The sequence below is a fragment of the Salmo salar genome, chromosome ssa04 (assembly GCF_905237065.1).
Source record: "Salmo salar chromosome ssa04, Ssal_v3.1, whole genome shotgun sequence".
NCBI lineage: Eukaryota > Metazoa > Chordata > Actinopteri > Salmoniformes > Salmonidae > Salmo > Salmo salar.
This window is the reverse complement of record NC_059445.1, coordinates 13,918,520-13,939,594: the sequence shown is the minus strand read 5'-3', so window position 1 is coordinate 13,939,594 and position 21,075 is coordinate 13,918,520. Positions and strand designations below refer to the sequence as shown.

General features: G+C 44.6%; 1 protein-coding gene across 1 annotated transcript in view; it reads left to right on the top strand.

Annotated features, from left to right (window-relative positions):
- The window catches only part of LOC106610210 (FRAS1-related extracellular matrix protein 2), a 59,986-nt gene that overhangs the window by 25,246 nt on the left and 13,665 nt on the right, over nt 1-21,075 (top strand). The window contains exons 6-21 of the mRNA XM_045716570.1: nt 1,047-1,298; nt 7,697-7,846; nt 9,668-9,877; nt 11,267-11,464; nt 11,796-11,960; nt 12,179-12,361; nt 13,582-13,712; nt 14,863-15,021; nt 15,466-15,769; nt 15,946-16,077; nt 16,293-16,624; nt 17,113-17,305; nt 17,619-17,723; nt 18,116-18,243; nt 18,684-18,818; nt 19,050-19,176. Coding sequence (XP_045572526.1) covers nt 1,047-1,298; nt 7,697-7,846; nt 9,668-9,877; nt 11,267-11,464; nt 11,796-11,960; nt 12,179-12,361; nt 13,582-13,712; nt 14,863-15,021; nt 15,466-15,769; nt 15,946-16,077; nt 16,293-16,624; nt 17,113-17,305; nt 17,619-17,723; nt 18,116-18,243; nt 18,684-18,818; nt 19,050-19,176 — 2,904 coding nt within the window. The remainder of the gene's footprint in view (nt 1-1,046; nt 1,299-7,696; nt 7,847-9,667; nt 9,878-11,266; nt 11,465-11,795; nt 11,961-12,178; nt 12,362-13,581; nt 13,713-14,862; nt 15,022-15,465; nt 15,770-15,945; nt 16,078-16,292; nt 16,625-17,112; nt 17,306-17,618; nt 17,724-18,115; nt 18,244-18,683; nt 18,819-19,049; nt 19,177-21,075) is intronic.

Genomic DNA, 21,075 nt, shown 5'->3' with positions numbered 1-21,075 from the left:
CATCATTCTTAAATGGAAGAAGTTTGCAACCACCAGGACTGAGCAATCAGGGGAGAAGGGCCTTGGTCAGGGAGGTGACCAAGAACCCGATGGTCAATCTGAAAGAGCTTCAGAGTTCCAGAAGGATAACCATCTCTGCAGCACTCCACCAATCAGGTCTTTATTGTAGAGTGGCCAGACGGAAGCCACTCCTCAGTAAAAGGCACATGACAGCCCGCTTGGAGTTTGGCAAAAGGCACCTAAAGGACTCTAAGACCATGAGAAACAAGATTCTCTGGTCTGATGAAATCAAGATTGAACTCTGGCCTGAATGCCAAGCGTCACGTCTGGAGGAAACCTGGCACCAACCCTACGGTGAAGCATGGTGGTTGCAGCGTCATGCTGTGGGGATGTTTTTCAGAGGCAGGGACTGGGAGATTAGTCAGGATCGAGAGAAAGATGAACGGAGCAAAGTACAGAGCACTCAGGACCTCAGACTGGGGCGAAGGTTCACCTTCCAACAAAACAATGACCCTAAGCACACAGCCAAGACAACGCAGGAGTGGCTTTGGGACAAGTCTCTGAATGTCCTTGAGTGGCTCAGCCAGAGCCCGGACTTGAACCCGATCGAACATCTCTAGAGAGACCTGAAAATAGCTGTGCAGCGATGCTCCCCATCCAACCTGACAGAGCTTGAGATGATCTGCAGAGAAGAATGGGAGAAACTCCCCAAATACAGGTGTGCCAAGCTTGTAGCATCATACCCAAGAAGACTCGAGGCTGCCAAAGGTGCTTCAACAAAGTACTGAGTAAAGGGTAAGAAAACCTATATAAATTGGTTATTTCAGTTTTTGCTTTGTCATTATGGGGTATTGTGTGTAGATTGATGAGGGGGAAAAATGATTTAATCCATTTTAGAATAAGGCTGTAACATAACAAAGTCAAGGGGTCTGAATATTTTCCGAATGCACTGTAGATATATTGTAACATAAAACTACTCTCCTTCACCCGCAACTGTCTGTCATTCTTCTATTGACCCTTAACCATTGAACTCCTTTTCCCAACAGCCAGTGCGACGGGCACCATCCCCAGCATGGTCCTCTCCTACAGCGACTACATCACGCGTCCCGAGGACCACACCAGCGTGCTGCGCTTCGACAAGGACCAGAGGGAGAAGCCCTGCCGCATCATCATCATTGATGACTCGCTCTACGAGGAGGAAGAGAGCTTCAACGTGACCCTCAGCATGCCCATGGGGGGCCAGGTGGGAGCCACCTTCCCCAGCGCGAAGGTCACCATCCTGGCCGACAGTGACGACGGTGAGTGGGGTTGTTGGGCGTATGGTGGGTGGTGGCATCTATAGTCACCTGTTGAATACAGAGGTCACTCAATTGTCATGAAACCCTACTTGAAACTTGAAACCCTAGTTCAAATAGTTCAACACACAGGTTCAAGTCAACTTGAATGCTACTCGTCAATGGCAACAGACTCAATGATTCCTGACCCTTTACTATATTGACTATAAAGGAAACTCTACCAGTATCAGAATTACTTCCTATTCGACCCCCCCAGTCTCTTGGGTTCAGTGAACACGGGTACACTCTTTAAAAAAAAGGGTTATTCGGCTATCCCCATAGGATAACCCTTCAATAAAAAAGTTTGGTTCCGGGTAGAACTCTTTTGGGTTCCATGTAGAACCCTTCCACAGCGGGTTCTACCGAGAAACAAAAAGGTTTATCCTATGGGGACAGCAGAATAACCCTTTATGAACGCTGTTTTAAAAGATAAACAAATTAAGTGTTTCAAAGGGGTTCCTTTCAGCTTTTCTCCATGATTTCTTGGGACTTCCTATGGGCCACTCCTAATGATATGACTTCCTGGGTCTTCCTATGGGCCACTCCTAATGATATGACTTCCTGGGTCTTCCTATGGGCCACTCCTAATGATATGACTTCCTGGGACTTCCTATGGGCCACTCCTAATGATATGACTTCCTGGGTCTTCCTATGGGCCACTCCTAATGATATGATTTCCTGGGTCTTCCTATGGGTCACTCCTAATGATATGACTTCCTCTATGTTTGTTATGGGGGCTTAACTGTTGCCCGAGACACTTTGATGTGCCCAGTTCCAATTTACAAGTGTACAGGTGTGTGTGTGTGTGTGTGTCTTTGTCTCTGGGTTTTTGTGTGTCAGTCTCTGTCTATGCTGTGTGTTGTGTGTCAGTGTGCACCTGTGATGCCGTAGCAACCAAACCCTTTCATCCACATTGATTTATTATCATTTGATCTCCCAGCAGTTGTCTAATATCAAACACAGTCGCTGAAAACACAGAGTCATGCAAATAGATACAACACTATTCAACTGATAACAGGGTCATTACTTTCCACTGATGATAAACGCGTATCAATAGCATTACTTTGCTTCACTCTTTGTTCTCCTGTTAGTGAGGTAGAATAAAGGAACAATTGATGCAGCCATGCCAAAAGCACTAAGGTAAAGTGGAAAGACAGGAGACTGAAAGAGAGAGAGCTGGTGCCAAACAGTAGATGAAAGGAGAGAGGAGAGGCAGGGAGGATGTGGTTAGAAGTTGGTTTATCAACAACAAAAAACAACTGAGCCACATAGGAACTACAGTAGGGCTTGTGAGAGCATGTACTGTAGGACTGTACAAAGCCCAGTGAAACCTCTTTGGTGAGAGTGTTACCATCAACACCATAACTCAGAGGCCAGGTGCTGAGGATCCTCCAGCCACCATCAACACCATAACTCAGAGGCCAGGTGCTGAGGATCCTCCAGCCATCATCAACACCATAACTCAGAGGCCAGGTGCTGAGGATCCTCCAGCCACCATCAACACCATAACTCAGAGGCCAGGTGCTGAGGATCCTCCAGCCACCATCAACACCATAACTCAGAGGCCAGGTGCTGAGGATCCTCCAGCCACCATCAACACCATAACTCAGAGGCCAGGTGCTGAGGATCCTCCAGCCACCATCAACACCATAACTCAGAGGCCAGGTGCTGAGGATCCTCCAGCCACCATCACCACCATAACTCAGAGGCCAGGTGCTGAGGATCCTCCAGCCACCATCAACACCATAACTCAGAGTGCCAGGTGCTGAGGATCCTCCAGCCATCATCAACACCATAACTCAGAGGCCAGGTGCTGAGGATCCTCCAGCCATCATCAACACCATAACTCAGAGGCCAGGTGCTGAGGATCCTCCAGCCCGGGTGATGCCCTTCTTTACTGTAACCACTGGTCTCTACATGTAATCTATTCCACTACAAGTCCACTCATGGATGGCGCCATTCCCCAAAGCCACACACAGACAGACAGTGGCACACAAACACACTCAACCCAAGACAAAAGCACCTCTCCCCATATGTTTGTCTTGACTTCCCTCTCTTTGCGGGTCCTTCCCCTCCTCCCTCCTCTCGCTCTACCCCTGACTACACACTCCATCTGTTCTACAATCCTATACTTCTAGTAACAGGTGGTAGAACTGGGAAGAGAGAAAAAAGAATAGAATAGAAACTCCAGTCTTAACTACACTGGACAACCCTCTGTCATGACACATAAAAGAGCTCTCTGAACGTGTTTTGTTCTGAGTCACTCCACTGAACGGTGGAGTTGGAGGAAAACAGAGGGCTTCCCTTTGTGTTGCAGGGGCCAAGAGGCAGGTTGGGAAACAGGGAATTGTGGGAGAGGAATGTCAAATGACAGGCATGTTTTTCCTCCGGCTCCTGTTTGATGGCGTTCAGCCTCCATTTTTGTTTTATTTGTGTAGCTGTTATCTGAGATGGGGGTGATGGTTTGTTTACAACTTCAAGAATGCTCTGGAAGTAAAAAAAAAAGGGAAAAAAAGAAAGTGGAACATATTAGGATATCATATCGACATAAATGTTCCCTCTTTTCGTTTGCATGTACGTCAAATATCAACCGTAGGCTTTAGATGAGAAAGAGGAGATGTGTTTGTTTCTTGGACACAGGTAAACCAAGAAACACGTTCAATGGAGATTTTACATTGATAATGATTGTTAATCCAGGACCAGTCTTAAAGGTCCAATGCAGCCGTTTTTATCTCAATATCAAATCATTACTGGGTAAGAATGAATTACCTTACTGTGATTGTTTTAAATTAAAATGGACAAAAATACACAAAAATTGCTTCTTAGCAAAGGGTAATTTCTCAAGCAAGAACTTTTCTAGGCATGTCTGGGAGTGGTCTGGGTGGGAAGGGGAAAACTGAAAATGAGCCGTTACTGGTAGAAAGGTTTAGATGTCTCTTTCTTATTACCACATGGTGATGTCACCATGGAAGGCCAAATCTCCATCCCACCAAAACAGGCTGACATTTCAGGCGGCCTTTTCAAACAGCTCTTACACTAACAGTTATTTCACAGTATTATTCCAAGCTCATAGTGTGGAAATATATATAAAACACAGAAAAATCACGAAAATCTGCCTTTAAATTGTGTCCCGGAAGCTGCCCCTTAGTGTTCAAGTGATTAACTTTCTGAATCTGAGGCCACTCCAGTCCTCCCCATTCACTCTATCTGACTGAATGAGTCATTTATCTCTCTTGAGTTGTCTCTCTGAGCCGTTCCTCTTCTTCTCCTCTTGCACTTCTCTCCTCCTCCTCCTCTCCTTCCTCTCTCCCACCCTTCAGAGCTCATTCAGTTCACTAACTGGTTTGTTCTAATGACAGACACACTCACAGTCAGGGCTACACTCCCCACTCCCTCCCCTGTAATTTGGAGTACAATGGGAACGTTATGTATAAGTAATCAGCGTGCATTCCCAGACATGATCTCCAGGCGACAAGAGGAGATGTCTTCTAGATGTAAAGATTCACTCCTCCATTGTGCCACAAACTTCTTGGTGGGTCCTGAAATCTAAAGTGACAACACTGTGTGTGTGTGTGTGTGTGTGTGTGTGTGTGTGTGTGTGTGTGTGTGTGTGTGTGTGTGTGTGTGTGTGTGTGTGTGTGTGTGTGTGTGTGTGTGTGTGTGTGTGTGTGTGTGTGTGTGTGTGTGTGTGTGTGTGTGTGTGTGTAAACCCATCTTCCTGGCTGAGTAAACCTGTGGTTGGGACCCCGGCCAGCATTAGGCTTCATTGTTATTAGTCTGGCTCTTCCTTCTCAGTGATCATTTAGGGATTGCCATGTCTCCTTCCCCCTAACCAGCCACCCCTGGTACTAAACAGTATCTCTGGTGATTGAGAGGCATTGAAAGTAAGCTAAGTTTCAGCGGGTCAGTGGTGGTTGTCTGACTGTGGCAGTACAAGCCCTAGTCTAAAAACATCTCTAGACCACCTCTTAAAATAACAGTCAGTTAAATGTGTACATACTTCCTATTCTCTATGTCTTACTTTTACTATTTTATCCAGCTATAGACTAAATAATCACGAGTGTCACAATATTGTATCTGCCCCTTACAGTGAGGGAAAAAATATTTGATCCCCTGCTGATTTTGTACGTTTGCCCACTGACAAAGAAATGATCAGTCTATAATTTTAATGGTAGGTTTATTTGAACAGTGAGAGACAGAATAACAACAAAAAAATCCAGAGAAACGCATGTCAAAAATGTTATAAATTGATTTGCATTTTAATGAGAGAAATAAGTATTTGACCCCTCTGCAAAACATGACTTAGTACTTGGTGGCAAAACCCTTGTTGGCAATCACAGAAGTCAGACGTTTCTTGTAGTTGGCCACCAGGTTTGCACACATCTCAGGAGGGATTTTGTCCCACTCCTCTTTGCAGATCTTCTCCAAGTCATTAAGGTTTTGAGGCTGACGTTTGGCAACTCGAACCTTCAGCTCCCTCCACAGATTTTCTATGGGATTAAGGTCTGGAGACTGGCTAGGCCACTCCAGGACCTTAATGTGCTTCTTCTTGAGCCACTCCTTTGTTGCCTTGGCCGTGTGTTTTGGGTCATTGTCATGCTGGAATACCCATCCAAGACCCATTTTCAATGCCCTGGCTGAGGGAAAGAGGTTCTCACCCAAGATTTGATGGTACATGGCCCCGTCCATCGTCCCTTTGATGCGGTGAAGTTGTCCTGTCCCCTTAGCAGAAAAACACCCCCAAAGAATGATGTTTCCACCTCCATGTTTGACGGTGGGGATGGTGTTCTTGGGGTCATAGGCAGCATTCCTCCCTCTCCAAACACGGCGAGTTGAGTTGATGCCAAAGAGCTCCATTTTGGTCTCATCTGACCACAACACTTTCACCCAGTTGTCCTCTGAATCATTCAGATGTTCATTGGCAAACTTCAGACGGGCATGTATATGTGCTTTCTTGAGCAGGGGGACCTTGCGGGCGCTGCAGGATTTCAGTCCTTCACGGCGTAGTGTGTTACCAATTGTTTTCTTGGTGACTATGGTCCCAGCTGCTTTGAGATCATTGACAAGATCCTCCCGTGTAGTTCTGGGCTGATTTCTCACTGCTCTCATGATCATTGCAACTCCACGAGGTGAGATCTTGCATGGAGCCCCAGGCCGAGGGAGATTGACAGTTCTTTTGTGTTTCTTCCATTTGCAAATAATCGCACCAAATGTTGTCACCTTCTCACCAAGCTGCTTGGCAATGGTCTTGTAGCCCATTCCAGCCTTGTGTAGGTCTACAATCTTGTCCCTGACATCCTTGGAGAGCTCTTTGGTCTTGGCCATGGTGGAGAGTTTGGAATCTGATTGATTGATTGCTTCTGTGGACAGGTGTCTTTTATACAGGTAACAAATTAAGATTAGGAGCACTCCCTTTAAGAGTGTGCTCCTAATCTCAGCTCGTTACCTGTATAAAAGACACCTGGGAGCCAGAAATCTTTCTGATTGAGAGGGGGTCAAATACTTATTTCCCTCATTAAAATGCAAATCAATTTATATCATTTTTGACATGCGTTTTTCAGGATTTTTTTGTTGTTATTCTGTCTCTCACTGTTCAAATAAACCTACCATTAAAATTATAGACTGATCATTTCTTTGTCAGTGGGCAAACGTACAAAATCAGCAGGGGATCAAATACTTTTTTCCCTCACTGTATAGAAATGGCAGATAGCTTAATTATAGATCAACCTCATTAGTGGATGTACAGTAGACAGCAGTAGCTTGTCAGTGGTGATCAGTCTGGCTGTTATAGAGGTGTGTAGAGAGATTAATCCGCTGTGTGTTCCAAAGATATGCATTCCTTCCCTCTAGTCTATTACTCAGAGAGGGAGAGGTAGAGAGATACTCCTGTCTGTGCTGCCTCCCCCATCTCCTCCCTCTTATCAGTGCTACTGTCATCAGACAAGGAGGACATCCCATCCCTCTTCTCCCCACAACTCATCCCCCTTTCACTTATCCACCATTTCTACCTGGCTTTTCAGGTGTGCACTGTAGACCTCTGGCACTGAGTTCAGACGACACTGTCTGGCCTCGATGAGGGGAGGATGATGAAGGGATGAGTGGGATGACAGCTCTCTTCCTGGAAAGAGAGGGGAAGAGGGGGATGATCCCGTCAGCCGTACCAACTGTATCTGACAAGCCGAGTTCAGACCAGAAATGTGGATTATCCCATGACAGCTTCTTCCCTAAAGACATCCTTAATCAAAGCCACATTTTTGTAACTTAATGTTCTTATCTGTAAGATGTAGATGATAATATACTGACCTCTCTCCCCCCCCTCTCTCTCCTCTCCCCCTCTCCCTCTTTCTCCCTCTAACCCACAGAGCCCTCTCTGTATTTCGGAGAACTAGATTACATTGTGGATGAGAGTTCAGGCTACGTGGAGGTCAGGGTCTGGAGAACTGGCACTGACCTCTCCAAGACGGCCACAGTGACCGTCCGCTCCAGGAAGAGTGACCCCGTCTCTGCTGAAGGTCAGAAGAAGAACGTGGATGTTAGATCTATTATTCCTATCCTCTTTGAGGTGTAGCGTTTCCAGAATACAATGTCATGCAAAAGTATTCATCCCCCTTAGTGTTTTTCCTATTTTGTTGGATTCTAAAAAAATATATATATAAAAAAGGAAAAGTGGTGCGTGCATATGTATTCACCCCCTTTGCTATGAAGCCCCTAAATAAGATCTGGTGCAACCAATTACCTCCAGAAGTCACATAATTAGTTAAATAAAGTCCATCTGTGTACAATCTAAGTGTCACATGATCTCAGTATATATACACCTGTTCTTAGTGGTGTTGCAGGCCCCAGAGTCTGTAGCACCACCAAGCAAGCGTCACCACCAAGCAAGCGTCACCATGAAGACCAAGGAGCTCTCCAAACAGGTCAGGGATAAAGTTGTGTAGAAGTACAGGGCAGGGTTGGGTTATAAAAAAATATCCGAAACTTTGAACATCCCACGGAGCACCATTTAAATCCATTGTTCAAAAATGGAAAGAATATGGCACTACAACAAACCTGCCAAGAGAGGGCCGCCCACCAAAACTCACAGACCAGGCAAGGAGGGCATTAATCAGAGAGGCAACAAAGAGACCAAAGATAACCCTGAAGGAGCTGCAAAGCTCCACAGCGGAGATTGGAGTATCTGTCCACTTTAAGCCGTACACTCCACAGAGCTGGGCTTTACGGAAGAGTGGCCAGAAAAAAGCCATTGCTTAAAGAAAAAAATAAGCAAACACGTTAGGTGTTTGCCAAAAGGCATGTGGGAGACCCCCCAAACATATGGAAGAAGGTACTCTGGTCAGATGAGAATAAAATGTCACTTTTTGGCCATCAAAGAAAACGCTATGTCTGGCGCAAACCCAACACCTCTCATAACCCAGAGAACACCATCCCCACAGGGAAGCATGGTGGTGGCAGCATCATGCTGTGGGGATGTTTTTCATCGGCAGGGACTGGGAAACTGGTCAGAATAGAAGGAATGATGGATGGCGCTAAATACAGGGAAATTCTTCAGGGAAACCTGTTTCAGTCTTCCAGAGATTTGAGACTGGGACGGAGGTTCACCTTCCAGCAGGACAATGACCCTAAGCATACTGCTAAAGCAACACTCGAGTGGTTTAAGGGGAAACATTTAAATGTCTTGGAATGTCCTAGTCAAAGCCCAGACCTCAATCCAATTGAGAATCTGTAGTATGACTTAAAGATTGCGGAACAGATCCAACTTGAAGGAGCTGGAGCAGTTTTGCCTTGAAGAATGGGCAAAATCCCAGTGGCTAGATGTGCCAAGCTTATAGAGACATACCCCAAGAGACTTGCAGCTGTAATTGCTGCAAAAGGTGGCTCTACAAAGTATTGACTTTGGGGGGTGCATAGTTATGCACGCTCAAGTGTTCCGTTTTTTTGTGTTATTTCTTGTTTGTTTCACAATAAAAAAGATTTTGCATCCTTAAAGTGTTAGGCATGTTGTGTAAATCAAATGATACAACCCCCCTAAAAAATCTATTTTAATTCTAAATTTTAAGGCAACAAAATAGGACAAATGGCAAGGGGGATGAATACTTTAGCAAGCCACTGTATCTGTCACAGTATTTACAATTCCCCTGGAGTCCCTCAATCTCTGTTTTCACATTATTCACAATCTCTCTATCAGTGTAATTACACAGAATTCCCAATTGTTACTAATATTTCTTAAACATTCTGGTGTCATCTCTTTCTCTGTTATGGTAGTATTCCAATGCCCTTACTGACTCTCTCTCCATAAAGATATGTGTAATGTTCTATTTCTGTCCCCCTGCCAGCCGGCCTAGACTACGTGGGCATCAGCCGTAACCTGGACTTTGCCCCCGGGGTGACCATGCAGACATTCAGAGTGACCATCCTGGATGACCTGGGTCAGCCGGAGCTGGAGGGGCCGGAAATCTTTGACCTGGTGCTGAGGATGCCCATGAACGCTGTGCTGGGAGAGCCCAGCAAGACCACCATCACTATTAATGATACTGTTACTGACTGTGAGTTATACACACTCTGTAACACATACATGTAGATATATAGCCCCCAGAGAAACCACCATCACTATTAATGATACTGTTACTGACCGTGAGTTATACACACTCTGTAACACATACATGTAGATATATAGCCCCCAGAGAGACCACCATCACTATTAATTATACAGACACACACTTTTTCACACACTGTTTTAGCGTTAATATAACCACTGTTTTAGCATTAACATAACCACTGTTTTAGCGTTAACCTCTGTTTTAGCTCTAACATAGCCACTGTTTTAGCGTTAACATAACCACTGTTTTAGCTCTAACATAACCACTGTTTTAGCTCTAACATAACCACTGTTTTAGCTCTAACATAACCACTGTTTTAGCTCTAAGATAACCACTGTTTTAGCTCTAAAATAACCACTGTTTTAGCTCTAAAATAACCACTGTTTTAGCTCTAAAATAACCACTGTTTTAGCTCTAACATAACCACTGTTTTAGCTCTAAAATAACCACTGTTTTAGCTCTAAAATAACCACTGTTTTAGCTCTAACATAACCACTGTTTTAGCTTTAACATAACCACTGTTTTAGCTCTAACATAACCACTGTTTTAGCTCTAACATAACCACTGTTTTAGCTCTAACATAACCACTGTTTTAGCTCTAACATAACCACTGTTTTAGCTCTAACATAACCACTGTTTTAGCTCTAACATAACCACTGTTTTAGCTCTAACATAACCACTGTTTTAGCTCTAAAATAACCACTGTTTTAGCTCTAAAATAACCACTGTTTTAGCTCTAAAATAACCACTGTTTTAGCTCTAACATAACCACTGTTTTAGCTCTAAAATAACCACTGTTTTAGCTCTAAAATAACCACTGTTTTAGCTCTAACATAACCACTGTTTTAGCTCTAACATAACCACTGTTTTAGCTTTAACATAACCACTGTTTTAGCTCTAACATAACCACTGTTTTAGCTCTAACATAACCACTGTTTTAGCTCTAACATAACCACTGTTTTAGCTCTAACATAACCACTGTTTTAGCTCTAACATAACCACTGTTTTAGCTCTAACATAACCACTGTTTTAGCTCTAAAATAACCACTGTTTTAGCTCTAACATAACCACTGTTTTAGCTTTAACATAACCACTGTTTTAGCTCTAACATAACCACTGTTTTAGCTTTTCTCTTGTTTGTGTTTTGTTATCCATATAGAAGTCGCTTTGAGATGATGGTCTAAGGCACATTTAGTCAGTGAGCAATGAGAAAATTAAACTATGCTCCTTATGCAGAAGCCATGAAAAAAATATTGAGCTACTAGAAAACCACAGTACTGATAAGTAGTATTCTGTTCCCTTCAGAGCCAAATTCAAATCTACTTATCATTCCAGTGCCCAAGGTTCAGTTCAAGGCTGCTGCCTATAAGGTGGATGAGGCGGACGGGGAGATGAAGGCCGTAGTGTATCGTAGTGGAGACATCAGTCACAGGTCTACGGTGCGCTGCTACACCCGTCAGGGCTCTGCCGAGGTCATGATGGATTATGATGAGAGGCCCAACACGGACGGGTCACTCGTCACCTTCTTCCCAGGTAACCCCAGTCTCTCTCTCTCTCTGTTTCTCTCTCTCTCTCCATCTCCCTCCCTTTCTCTGTCTGTCTCTCTCCATCTCCCTCTCCCTTCCTCCCTCTTCTCCTCTCTCTTTCTCTCTCCTTCTCCTTTCCTCTCTCTTCACCTCTCTCTCTCCCCCTTCTCTTACTCTCTCCCTTCCTCCCTCCCTCCCTCTCACTCCCTCTCTCTCTCTCCCTCCTTCCCTAGCTCTACCCCTTCTCTCTCTATCAATGTCTTTTTATATGCCAACCCCCCAAATCCTCATATTTCTATGTGTTAACGCTGTGTTCCCCCTGTCTGTCTATCCTATAGGGGAGAGTGAGAAGGAGTGTGTGGTGAACCTGGTGGATGATAACCTGTATGAGGAGGATGAGGAGTTCCGTCTGGTGCTGGGAACGCCCAAGAGCAAGTCACCCTTCGGAGCCTCCATAGGGGAACAGAAAGAGGTGGTGGTCACCATTACTGACGAGAAAGACAGTAAGCATTACCCAAGGAACACGGAGATATCTACCACACCTAACATTGGGCTACATTGTATAGATCTATCTAATAAAGTATTACAATAATATTTGTAAAGTATTACAAATTAATAAAACACTCTGTTTTATTAATTATTTTATTCAGTTTCTGGAGAGTTATAGTTAGTAGTATGTTCTGTTTTGTATCTTGAGTCTAACCTGATTCTCTCTCCTCAGAGCCCATCATCCGTTTCAGTGAGATAAAGTACAGTGTACGGGAGCCCCAGATCCAGGGGGAGACAGCCGTGGTGAAGATCCCTATCCTGAGGCTAGGAGACACCTCCAAGGTCTCCCTGGTCAGGGTCCACACCAAGGACGGGTCAGCCACCTCTGGAGAGGACTACAACCCGCTGTCGGAGGGTGAGTCCTACCATTAAGTTATCATATAGTTTAATCATGTAACACAGACATAACTAACCCTAACATCCGGAGAGGACTACAACTCCCTGTCGGAGGGTGAGTACACATAGAGGAACTGTAGTCTGTGTTCCAATATCCACTCTAGCATCCCACTTAGATTGTCCAAAGCATTGCTTCATTCTAAGTGGGATGCTAGTATGGGCGTTAGAACAGAACCATATGAGAGAAGGGTAGGGGCATTTCCTCAGTAACAGAATGATGTTGAGACTCAGAATTGACGCTTTAAAATGGATGTCAAAGAAAAAACAATGCTTGCAAAGTTAAATAAACCATACGACTCTATGCACAAGGACGACTTTTAACAATGTCCACTGAACATTTTACAAAAACACATTTAGTTGAAGAAACAGCACGTACCGTCATTCTGTTACCAAACTTTGCATCTGCATTGTTCTTCAAGTAAATTTTTTTTTTTTGTCAAATTTTCTGTGTAAATTGTTAAAAGTTGACCTTGTCAGAGAGTTGTATGGTTTGTTTAACTTTGTTTGACAGACATTTTAAAGTCTCAGCATTGTTCTGTTTTCTGTTACCGTGGAATTGCCCCTATACAGCCATCGTTGTCATACTGTGTTGGGCATTGTCGAACTACAAAAATCTCTAAAACTGGAAACACTTATCTCCCTCACTAGCTTTAAGCACCAGCTGTCAGAGCATTTCACAGATTACTGCACCTGTACATAGCCCATCTATAATTTAGGCCAAACAACTACTGCTTCCCCTACTGTATTTATTTATTTATTTTGCTCCTTTGCACCCCGTTATTTCTATTTCTACTTTGCACTTTCTTCCACTGCAAATCTACTATTCCAGTGTTAACTTGCTATATTGTATTTACTTCACCACCATGGCCCTTATCTCACCTCATTTGCTCACTTTGTATATAGACTTATTTTTCTACTATATTATTGACTGTATGTTTGTTTTAATCCATGTGTAACTCTGTGTTGTTGTATGTGTCAAACTGCTTTGCTTTATCTTGGCCAGGTCGCAATTGTAAATGAGAACTTGTTCTCAACATGCCTACCTGGTTAAATAAAGGTGAAACAAAAATAAATAAATAAAATTGTCGTGTATAACCCATTCACACCAAAAACGACGTGATACATTTTTAATAGAGATCCTTATTAAGCTCTTGTTTAACCTTGTGTGTGTCTCTCAAGATGTGGAGTTCAAGGAGGGCGAGACAGAACACTTTGTGGAGGTGCAGATCCTGTATGACGGCCAGAGAGAGATGAGAGAAGCCTTCGTCGTCCACATGAAACCTGATGAGTACATGGTCGCAGAGATGCAGGTAAGACTGAGGGCATGGGATCACACACACACACACACACACACACACACACACACACACACACACACACACACACACACACACACACACACACACACACACACACACACACACACACACTTTATGTATTTATTTAACCCTTATTTTACCAGGTCAGTTGACTGAGAACACATTCTCATTTACAGCAACAACCTGGGGAATAGTTACAGGTGAGATGAATGTGCCAATTGGAAACAGGGGATGATTAGGTGACCATGATGGTATGAGGGCCAGATTGGGAGTTTAGCCATGACACCAGGGTTAACACCCCTACTCTTACGATAAGTGCCATGGGATCTTTAGTGATCACAGAGAGTCAGGACACTGTTTAACATTCCATCCGAAAGATGGCACCCTACACAGGGCAATGTCCCCAATCACTGCCCTGGGGCATTGGGATCGTCTTTATTTTAGACCAGAGGAAAGAGTGCCTCTTACTGGCCCTCCAACACCACTTCCAGCAGAATGTGGTCTCCCATCCAGGACCAACCCTGCTTAGCTTCAGAGGCAAGCCAGCAGTGAGATGCAGGGTGGTATGCTGCTGACACCCAACTAGATCACCCACCGAGAGACACACACACACACACACACACACACACACACACACACACACACACACACACACACACACACACACACACACACACACACACACACACACACACACACACACACACACACACACACACACACACACACCATATAAATACCCTCAGCAGGTCTCAGGGCATGAACACACACTTAAACACACAAATAGCCAGGCAGCAGCTGCCACTGTCAGCAGCCCCAGCACCCAAATCACCAGCTATTACAAAAAGACTTCCTGGTTGAGTCCATGCTATGAGAATGTCCCTCAAGTCATCCCACAGAGCAGTGTGACCTACAAACACAGCTATGTGGCATCCCAGACATGTACTGTACCATACCACTAACCTGACGCAAATAATGCTAGAGGCGTACGCTCACTTTAACTCATTTTTCTCCTTTGGTATTACAAATATGCTGTTCTAAGGAGGACTCCACCTTCTCAAACATCCAAGTTTACAATGTAGGACACAATAAAGTGTACTATACCCATGCAATGGTGTTTTGAATCTCTCCCGTTCATCAGATGAGTAAGGCAATTGTGTACATCGAGGAGATGGACAGCGTGGCAGACGTCACCTTCCCGGCTGTGCCTACTGTGGTGTCCCTGCTCATGTACGATGACACGGCCCGCGCCAGGGACAACCCTCACCCCTCTACTGGCTACCCCATCGTCTGTGTGACGGTGAGTGGTGGCCACTGGGCCCAGACACACACACGCAGAATGCAACCACCTAGACACACAGACACACACACCTTACATCCAGTTGTTCACCATGTAAAGCTAAGCTAGCGACAAGGTCGGAATACTTTCATCCAGTCCAAAACGGCGAGGCTTCAAACTGAACTTCAAACTTTGTGTTTCATAGTTTCAAAACCTTGTTGTTTAAGTGGTAAATCAATCCGTTTCCCATTGAAATGCTTTCTCCAGTTCTGACTAAATCCTAAACATGAGACCCTTTCACCGGCATAACAAGTGTACACGTGTATTCTCAAATACATATTACAGATATACCTTTGTATATAGCCTCGTAAACTTCACTTCACGTGTTGAGCTCGGTTTACAAGACTACTGTGTATATGTGTATGCCATAATCCCACATATATGTGGCCCCTCCCTCACCTGCAGGCCTGCAACCCCAAATACCACGACTTTGACAAGACGGGCTCCATCTGCACGGCGGAGAGCATCAACGACACCCTGACCCAGTACCGCTGGCTGGTCAGCGCCCCCAGCGGGTCGGACGGGGTCACCTCGCCCGTGAGAGAGGTGGACACCAACACCTTCTTCACCAACACTAAGTCCATCACCCTGGACTCCATCTACTTCCAGGCTGGGTCGAGAGTCCAGTGTGCTGCCCGGGCGTTCAATACGAACGGGGATGCTGGTCTGGAGCTGTCCAGCCCCATCATGGTGGTCAGCAAGGAGGAGGGTGAGTAGAGACCGGGGACGACGACGACGACTTCAGAGTTCAGTGACATCAACCTTCATGACTGTTGATGACATCTGTTATGCGTCCTTATTAGGACAGAGTTACGTAGGCCTTGTGATGGAGAGTTCAAGGAGGATTGTCTATCCGACAATAATATGTCTTGTGTGCCTGTGTAGGTCTGTGTCAACCCCGTATCCCTGGCACGGTGGGAGCTGAGCCCTTCTCTGCTAAGATCCGCTACACCGGCCCTGACCACCCTGACTTCCCCAACCTCATCAAACTCACTGTCAACATGCCGCACATGGACGGTGAGTAACAGGCTCTGTCATGTCCTTACCTACTGGTCTAGAGTCAGTCTGATTGTTTAGCTAACGATCGATGACAATAGGACTGAGGTAGAAAGAACTGATTCAAGATCAGTTGTCAAGGGTAAAAAGTTACCAGGTCATTAAAATATTTATAAATGTTGCAATTGATTGATGATGTATTGAAACCGTCTCTCTCTCACCTCTCTTCTTCTCAGGCATGTTACCGGTCATCTCTACGCGGCCCCTGTCCAACTTCGAGTTGACCCTGTCTCCGGACGGCACGCGCGTGGGCAACCACCGCTGCTCCAACCTACTGGACTTCAACGAGATCCAGACGGGCCACGGCTTCATCACCGACGCCACCAAGAACCCTGAGATCATCGGCGAGACGTCGCCCTACCAGTACAGCGCCGACATGCGCTCCACCAACAGCCTGAGATTCTACAGGAACCTGAATCTGGAGGCTTGTCTGTGGGAGTTTAATAGTTACTACGACATGTCCGAGCTGCTCACCACCTGTGGGGGTTCTATCGGGACGGATGGACAGGTACTGGAGAGAGAGAGAGACATACACACATATGCACTGATGCAAACACACACACACACACACACACACACACACACACACACACACACACACACACACACACACACACACACACACACACACACACACACACACACACACACACACGCTGGCTGGCTGTTGTCTCTGTAACTCTCGATTACTCAGTCTGCTGTCGTAGTTTTTTCAGTAATCTGTCAAGTTGAAAGTAGACATTTTGAAATTCCCTCTGTGTTAAATTCCCTTGGTGTTAAATTCCCTCTGTGTTAAATTCTCTCTGTGTTAAATTCCCTTGGTGTTAAATTCCCTCTGTGTTAAATTCTCTCTGTGTTAAATTCCCTCTATGTTACCTTTCATGCTTGAATGCTCTGAAGTGTTCCTATCCTTCTGTTTTGTACTGTGCTATATACTGATCCAGGTACAGTTGAAGGTGAGCCTGATTATGTATCTCTGTGTTGCTCTTCCTCTAGGTGCTGAACCTGGTCCAGTCCTACGTGACTCTGCGCGTGCCTCTCTATGTGTCCTACGTCTTCCACTCCCCCGTGGCCGTGGGAGGATGGCAGCACTTTGACCTGCAGTCAGAGCTCAAGCTCACCTTTGTGTACGACACCGCCATCTTGTGGCAGGACGGAATCGGCAGCCCGCCGGAGGCTGAGCTACAAGGTACAGCCAATTCGGGGCTCTGTTAGCTATTTTAAGTGCTACAGTGAGGTGGATGACTTGCTGTATTACTCACTTAATACCTGTATAATTAATAGTCTGCAGGCACATTTGATTCGAATCTCCGAGCTGACTAGTTGAAAAATCTGTCAATGTGCCCTTGAGCAAGGCACTTACCCCTAATTGCTCCTGTAAGTCACTCTGGATAAGAGTGTCTGCTAAATGACTAAAATGTAAATCATGTCTTATGCATTATTTCCCAGTGAATGATAGAGGTGGACAATAACCCTGGTTCGATGTAACTGTGTCCCTATAGGATCCATGTACCCCACCAGCATGAGGATCAACGAGGAGGGACGTCTGGTGGTCAACTTCAAGACTGAGGCCCGCTTCAGGGGACAGTTTGTCATGTCCCACCCAGGTATTTTACACACACACACACACACACACACACACACACACACACACACACACCCCCGATAGGGTGATTGCATAGCTTTCTCTCCTATTGGGTTGCACTGTGACCCAGATCCTGTACCGCTATTAGAATGGACCCGTCTTAGGGGTTGTTCTGCCAAATGTCAACAGGACATTACCCTTTTCAGTAAGAATAAAACTACCATCAACAACGTAAAATGTGTATACCTTACAACGAGGTGCGTTCATCTTTAACTTAGACATACAGTCTACAGTACAACGGTGGTCCTAAGACATTGTGTTCATGTATGCCCTTGTCAGACACATAAAGCAAAGAAACGCTCAACAGAAATGTATGCGTGAGACTTAAAGAGAGGTTTGACTGTGTGTTTCCAGGAACCACTCTGTCGTCCATGGTGATGTGTGCTGACCTCTCTGGCCTGACCTTCACCCTGGCCCTGATCAGGACTGAGCCCACCTACAACCAGCCCATGCAGCAGTGGAGCTTCGTCTCTGACTTCGCTGTGAGCTGCCATCTTGATCATTGTCTGTCTTATAGGTAGACTCTGCGATATGACGTGGCCACGAGCAGCACCGTAGATATTGCGATGAGCGAGATGCAAGACTTCACTGTCACACACAGTATCTGCGTATGTGCACGGGTTCGCTTCACGCTGTTCGAGCGTGGTAGGTGCAGGAGCAAAACAGCTGAGCGCTCTTAGTTGTTGAGGAAATGGACCCACTATGCTGTTTACTTTGTGTACCTACGTCATATCGCTGAGTCTACCTTTAACTTTGTATTCTTAGTGTTTGTGCTGAAGCCAACTGGTAAATGGTAATGACAGAAGACTAGCGTTAGCTTTAGCAGCACATACAGTATGGATACCAGACTAGCAGTAACTACCTTAAATGGTTGGTGTGTTTTAAAGTTGTTTTAATGATGTTGTAATGTTGTTGTCTGTAGGTGCGGGACTACTCTGGCACGTACACAGTGAAGATGATCCCCTGCAGTGCCTCTCCCAATGGGGAGTTCAGCATTCCCCCTGTGTGTCACCCACGAGAACCCCTCACCTTCCACATGGACATCCGCTTCCAGCAGGTCAGCACCACCACCACTGCATACCCACAGTCTCTGGCAGACTAGCATACCCAAGACGCTAAAATCAAGAGGAAACTTTGTCATTCACCAATGCTGATTTGTCTTGGTGTTGTATGAGGCTAAAAACAATAGTAGTAGATACTCGCTGATTAAATGCATTGAACCAAAAGTTTACATCTTATCAACTCTCTTGGTGCCTGTGTTTGACCTTTGCCCTCTGACCCACCCCAGGTGAGTGACCCGGTGGCAGCTGAGTTCAGTCTGAACACCCAGATGTTCCTGCTGTCCAAGAGGGAGCTATGGCTGTCAGATGGATCCATGGGGTTCGGAGAGAGCGCCGACACAGCCTTCTCAGAGGGTACTGGACTACTACTGACCCCTAGTGGGCACTCTAGGAACCACTAGTCAACATATAGATAGATACACCACACGTCAACACATAGATACACCACTAGTCAACATATAGATAGATACACCACTAGTCAACACATAGATACACCACTAGTCAACATATAGATAGATACACCACTAGTCAACATATAGATAGATACACCACTAGTCAACACATAGATACACCACTAGTCAACATATAGATAGATACACCACTGGTCAACATAGAGATAGTTACACCACTAGTCAACATATAGATAGATACACCACTAGTCAACATATAGATAGATACACCACTAGTGAACATATAGATAGATACACCACTAGTCAACATATAGATAGATACACCACTAGTCAACACATAGATACACCACTAGTCAACATATAGATAGATACACCACTAGTCAACATATAGATAGATACACCACTAGTCAACATATAGATAGATACACCACTAGTCAACACATAGATACACCACAAGTCAACATATAGATAGATACACCACTGGTCAACATATAGATAGATACACCACTAGTCAACACATAGATACACCACTAGTCAACATATAGATAGATACACCACTGGTCAACATATAGATACACCACTAGTCAACATATAGATAGATACACCACTAGTCAACACATAGATACACCACTAGTCAACATATAGATAGATACACCACTAGTCAACATATAGATAGATACACCACTGGTCAACATATAGATACACCACCAGTCAACATATAGATAGATACACCACTAGTCAACACATAGATACACCACTAGTCAACATATAGATAGATACACCACTGGTCAACATAGAGATAGATACACCACTAGTCAACACATAGATACACCACTAGTCAACATATAGATAGATACACCACTGGTCAACATATAGATAGATACAGCACTAGTCAACACATAGATACACCACTAGTCAACACAGACAGATACACCACCGGTCAAAACAGACAGATACACCACTAGTCAACACATAGATACACCACTAGTCAACATATAGATAGATACACCACTAGTCAACACATAGATACACCACTAGTCAACATATAGATAGATACACCACTAGTCAACACATAGATACACCACTAGTCAACATATAGATAGATACACCACCAGTCAACACATAGATACACCACTAGTCAACACAGATAGATACACCACTAGTCAACACATAGATACACCACTAGTCAACACAGATAGATACACCACTAGTCAACACAGATAGATACACCACTAGTCAACATATAGATAGATACACCACTAGTCAACATATACATAGAAACACCACTAGTCATCATATACATAGATACACCACTAGTCAACATATAGATAGATACACCACTCGTCAACATATAGATCGATACACCACTAGTCAACATATAGATAGATACACCACTAGTCAACATACAGATAGATACACCACTAGTCATCATATACATAGCTATACCACTAGTCATCATATACATAGATACACCAGATGCACCACTAGTCAACATACAGATAGATACACCACTAGTCATCATATACATAGCTATACCACTAGTCATCATATACATAGATACACCACTAGTCAACACAGATAGCTATACCACTAGTCATCATATAGATAGATACACCACTAGTCAACATATAGATAGATACACCACTAGTCAACATATAGATAGATACACCACTAGTCAACATAGAGATAGATAAACCACTAGTCAACATATAGACAGATACACCACTAGTCAACATATAGATAGATACACCACTAGTCAACATATACATAGCTGTACCACTAGTCAACATATAGATAGATACACCACTAGTCATCAAATAGATAGATACACCACTAGTCAACA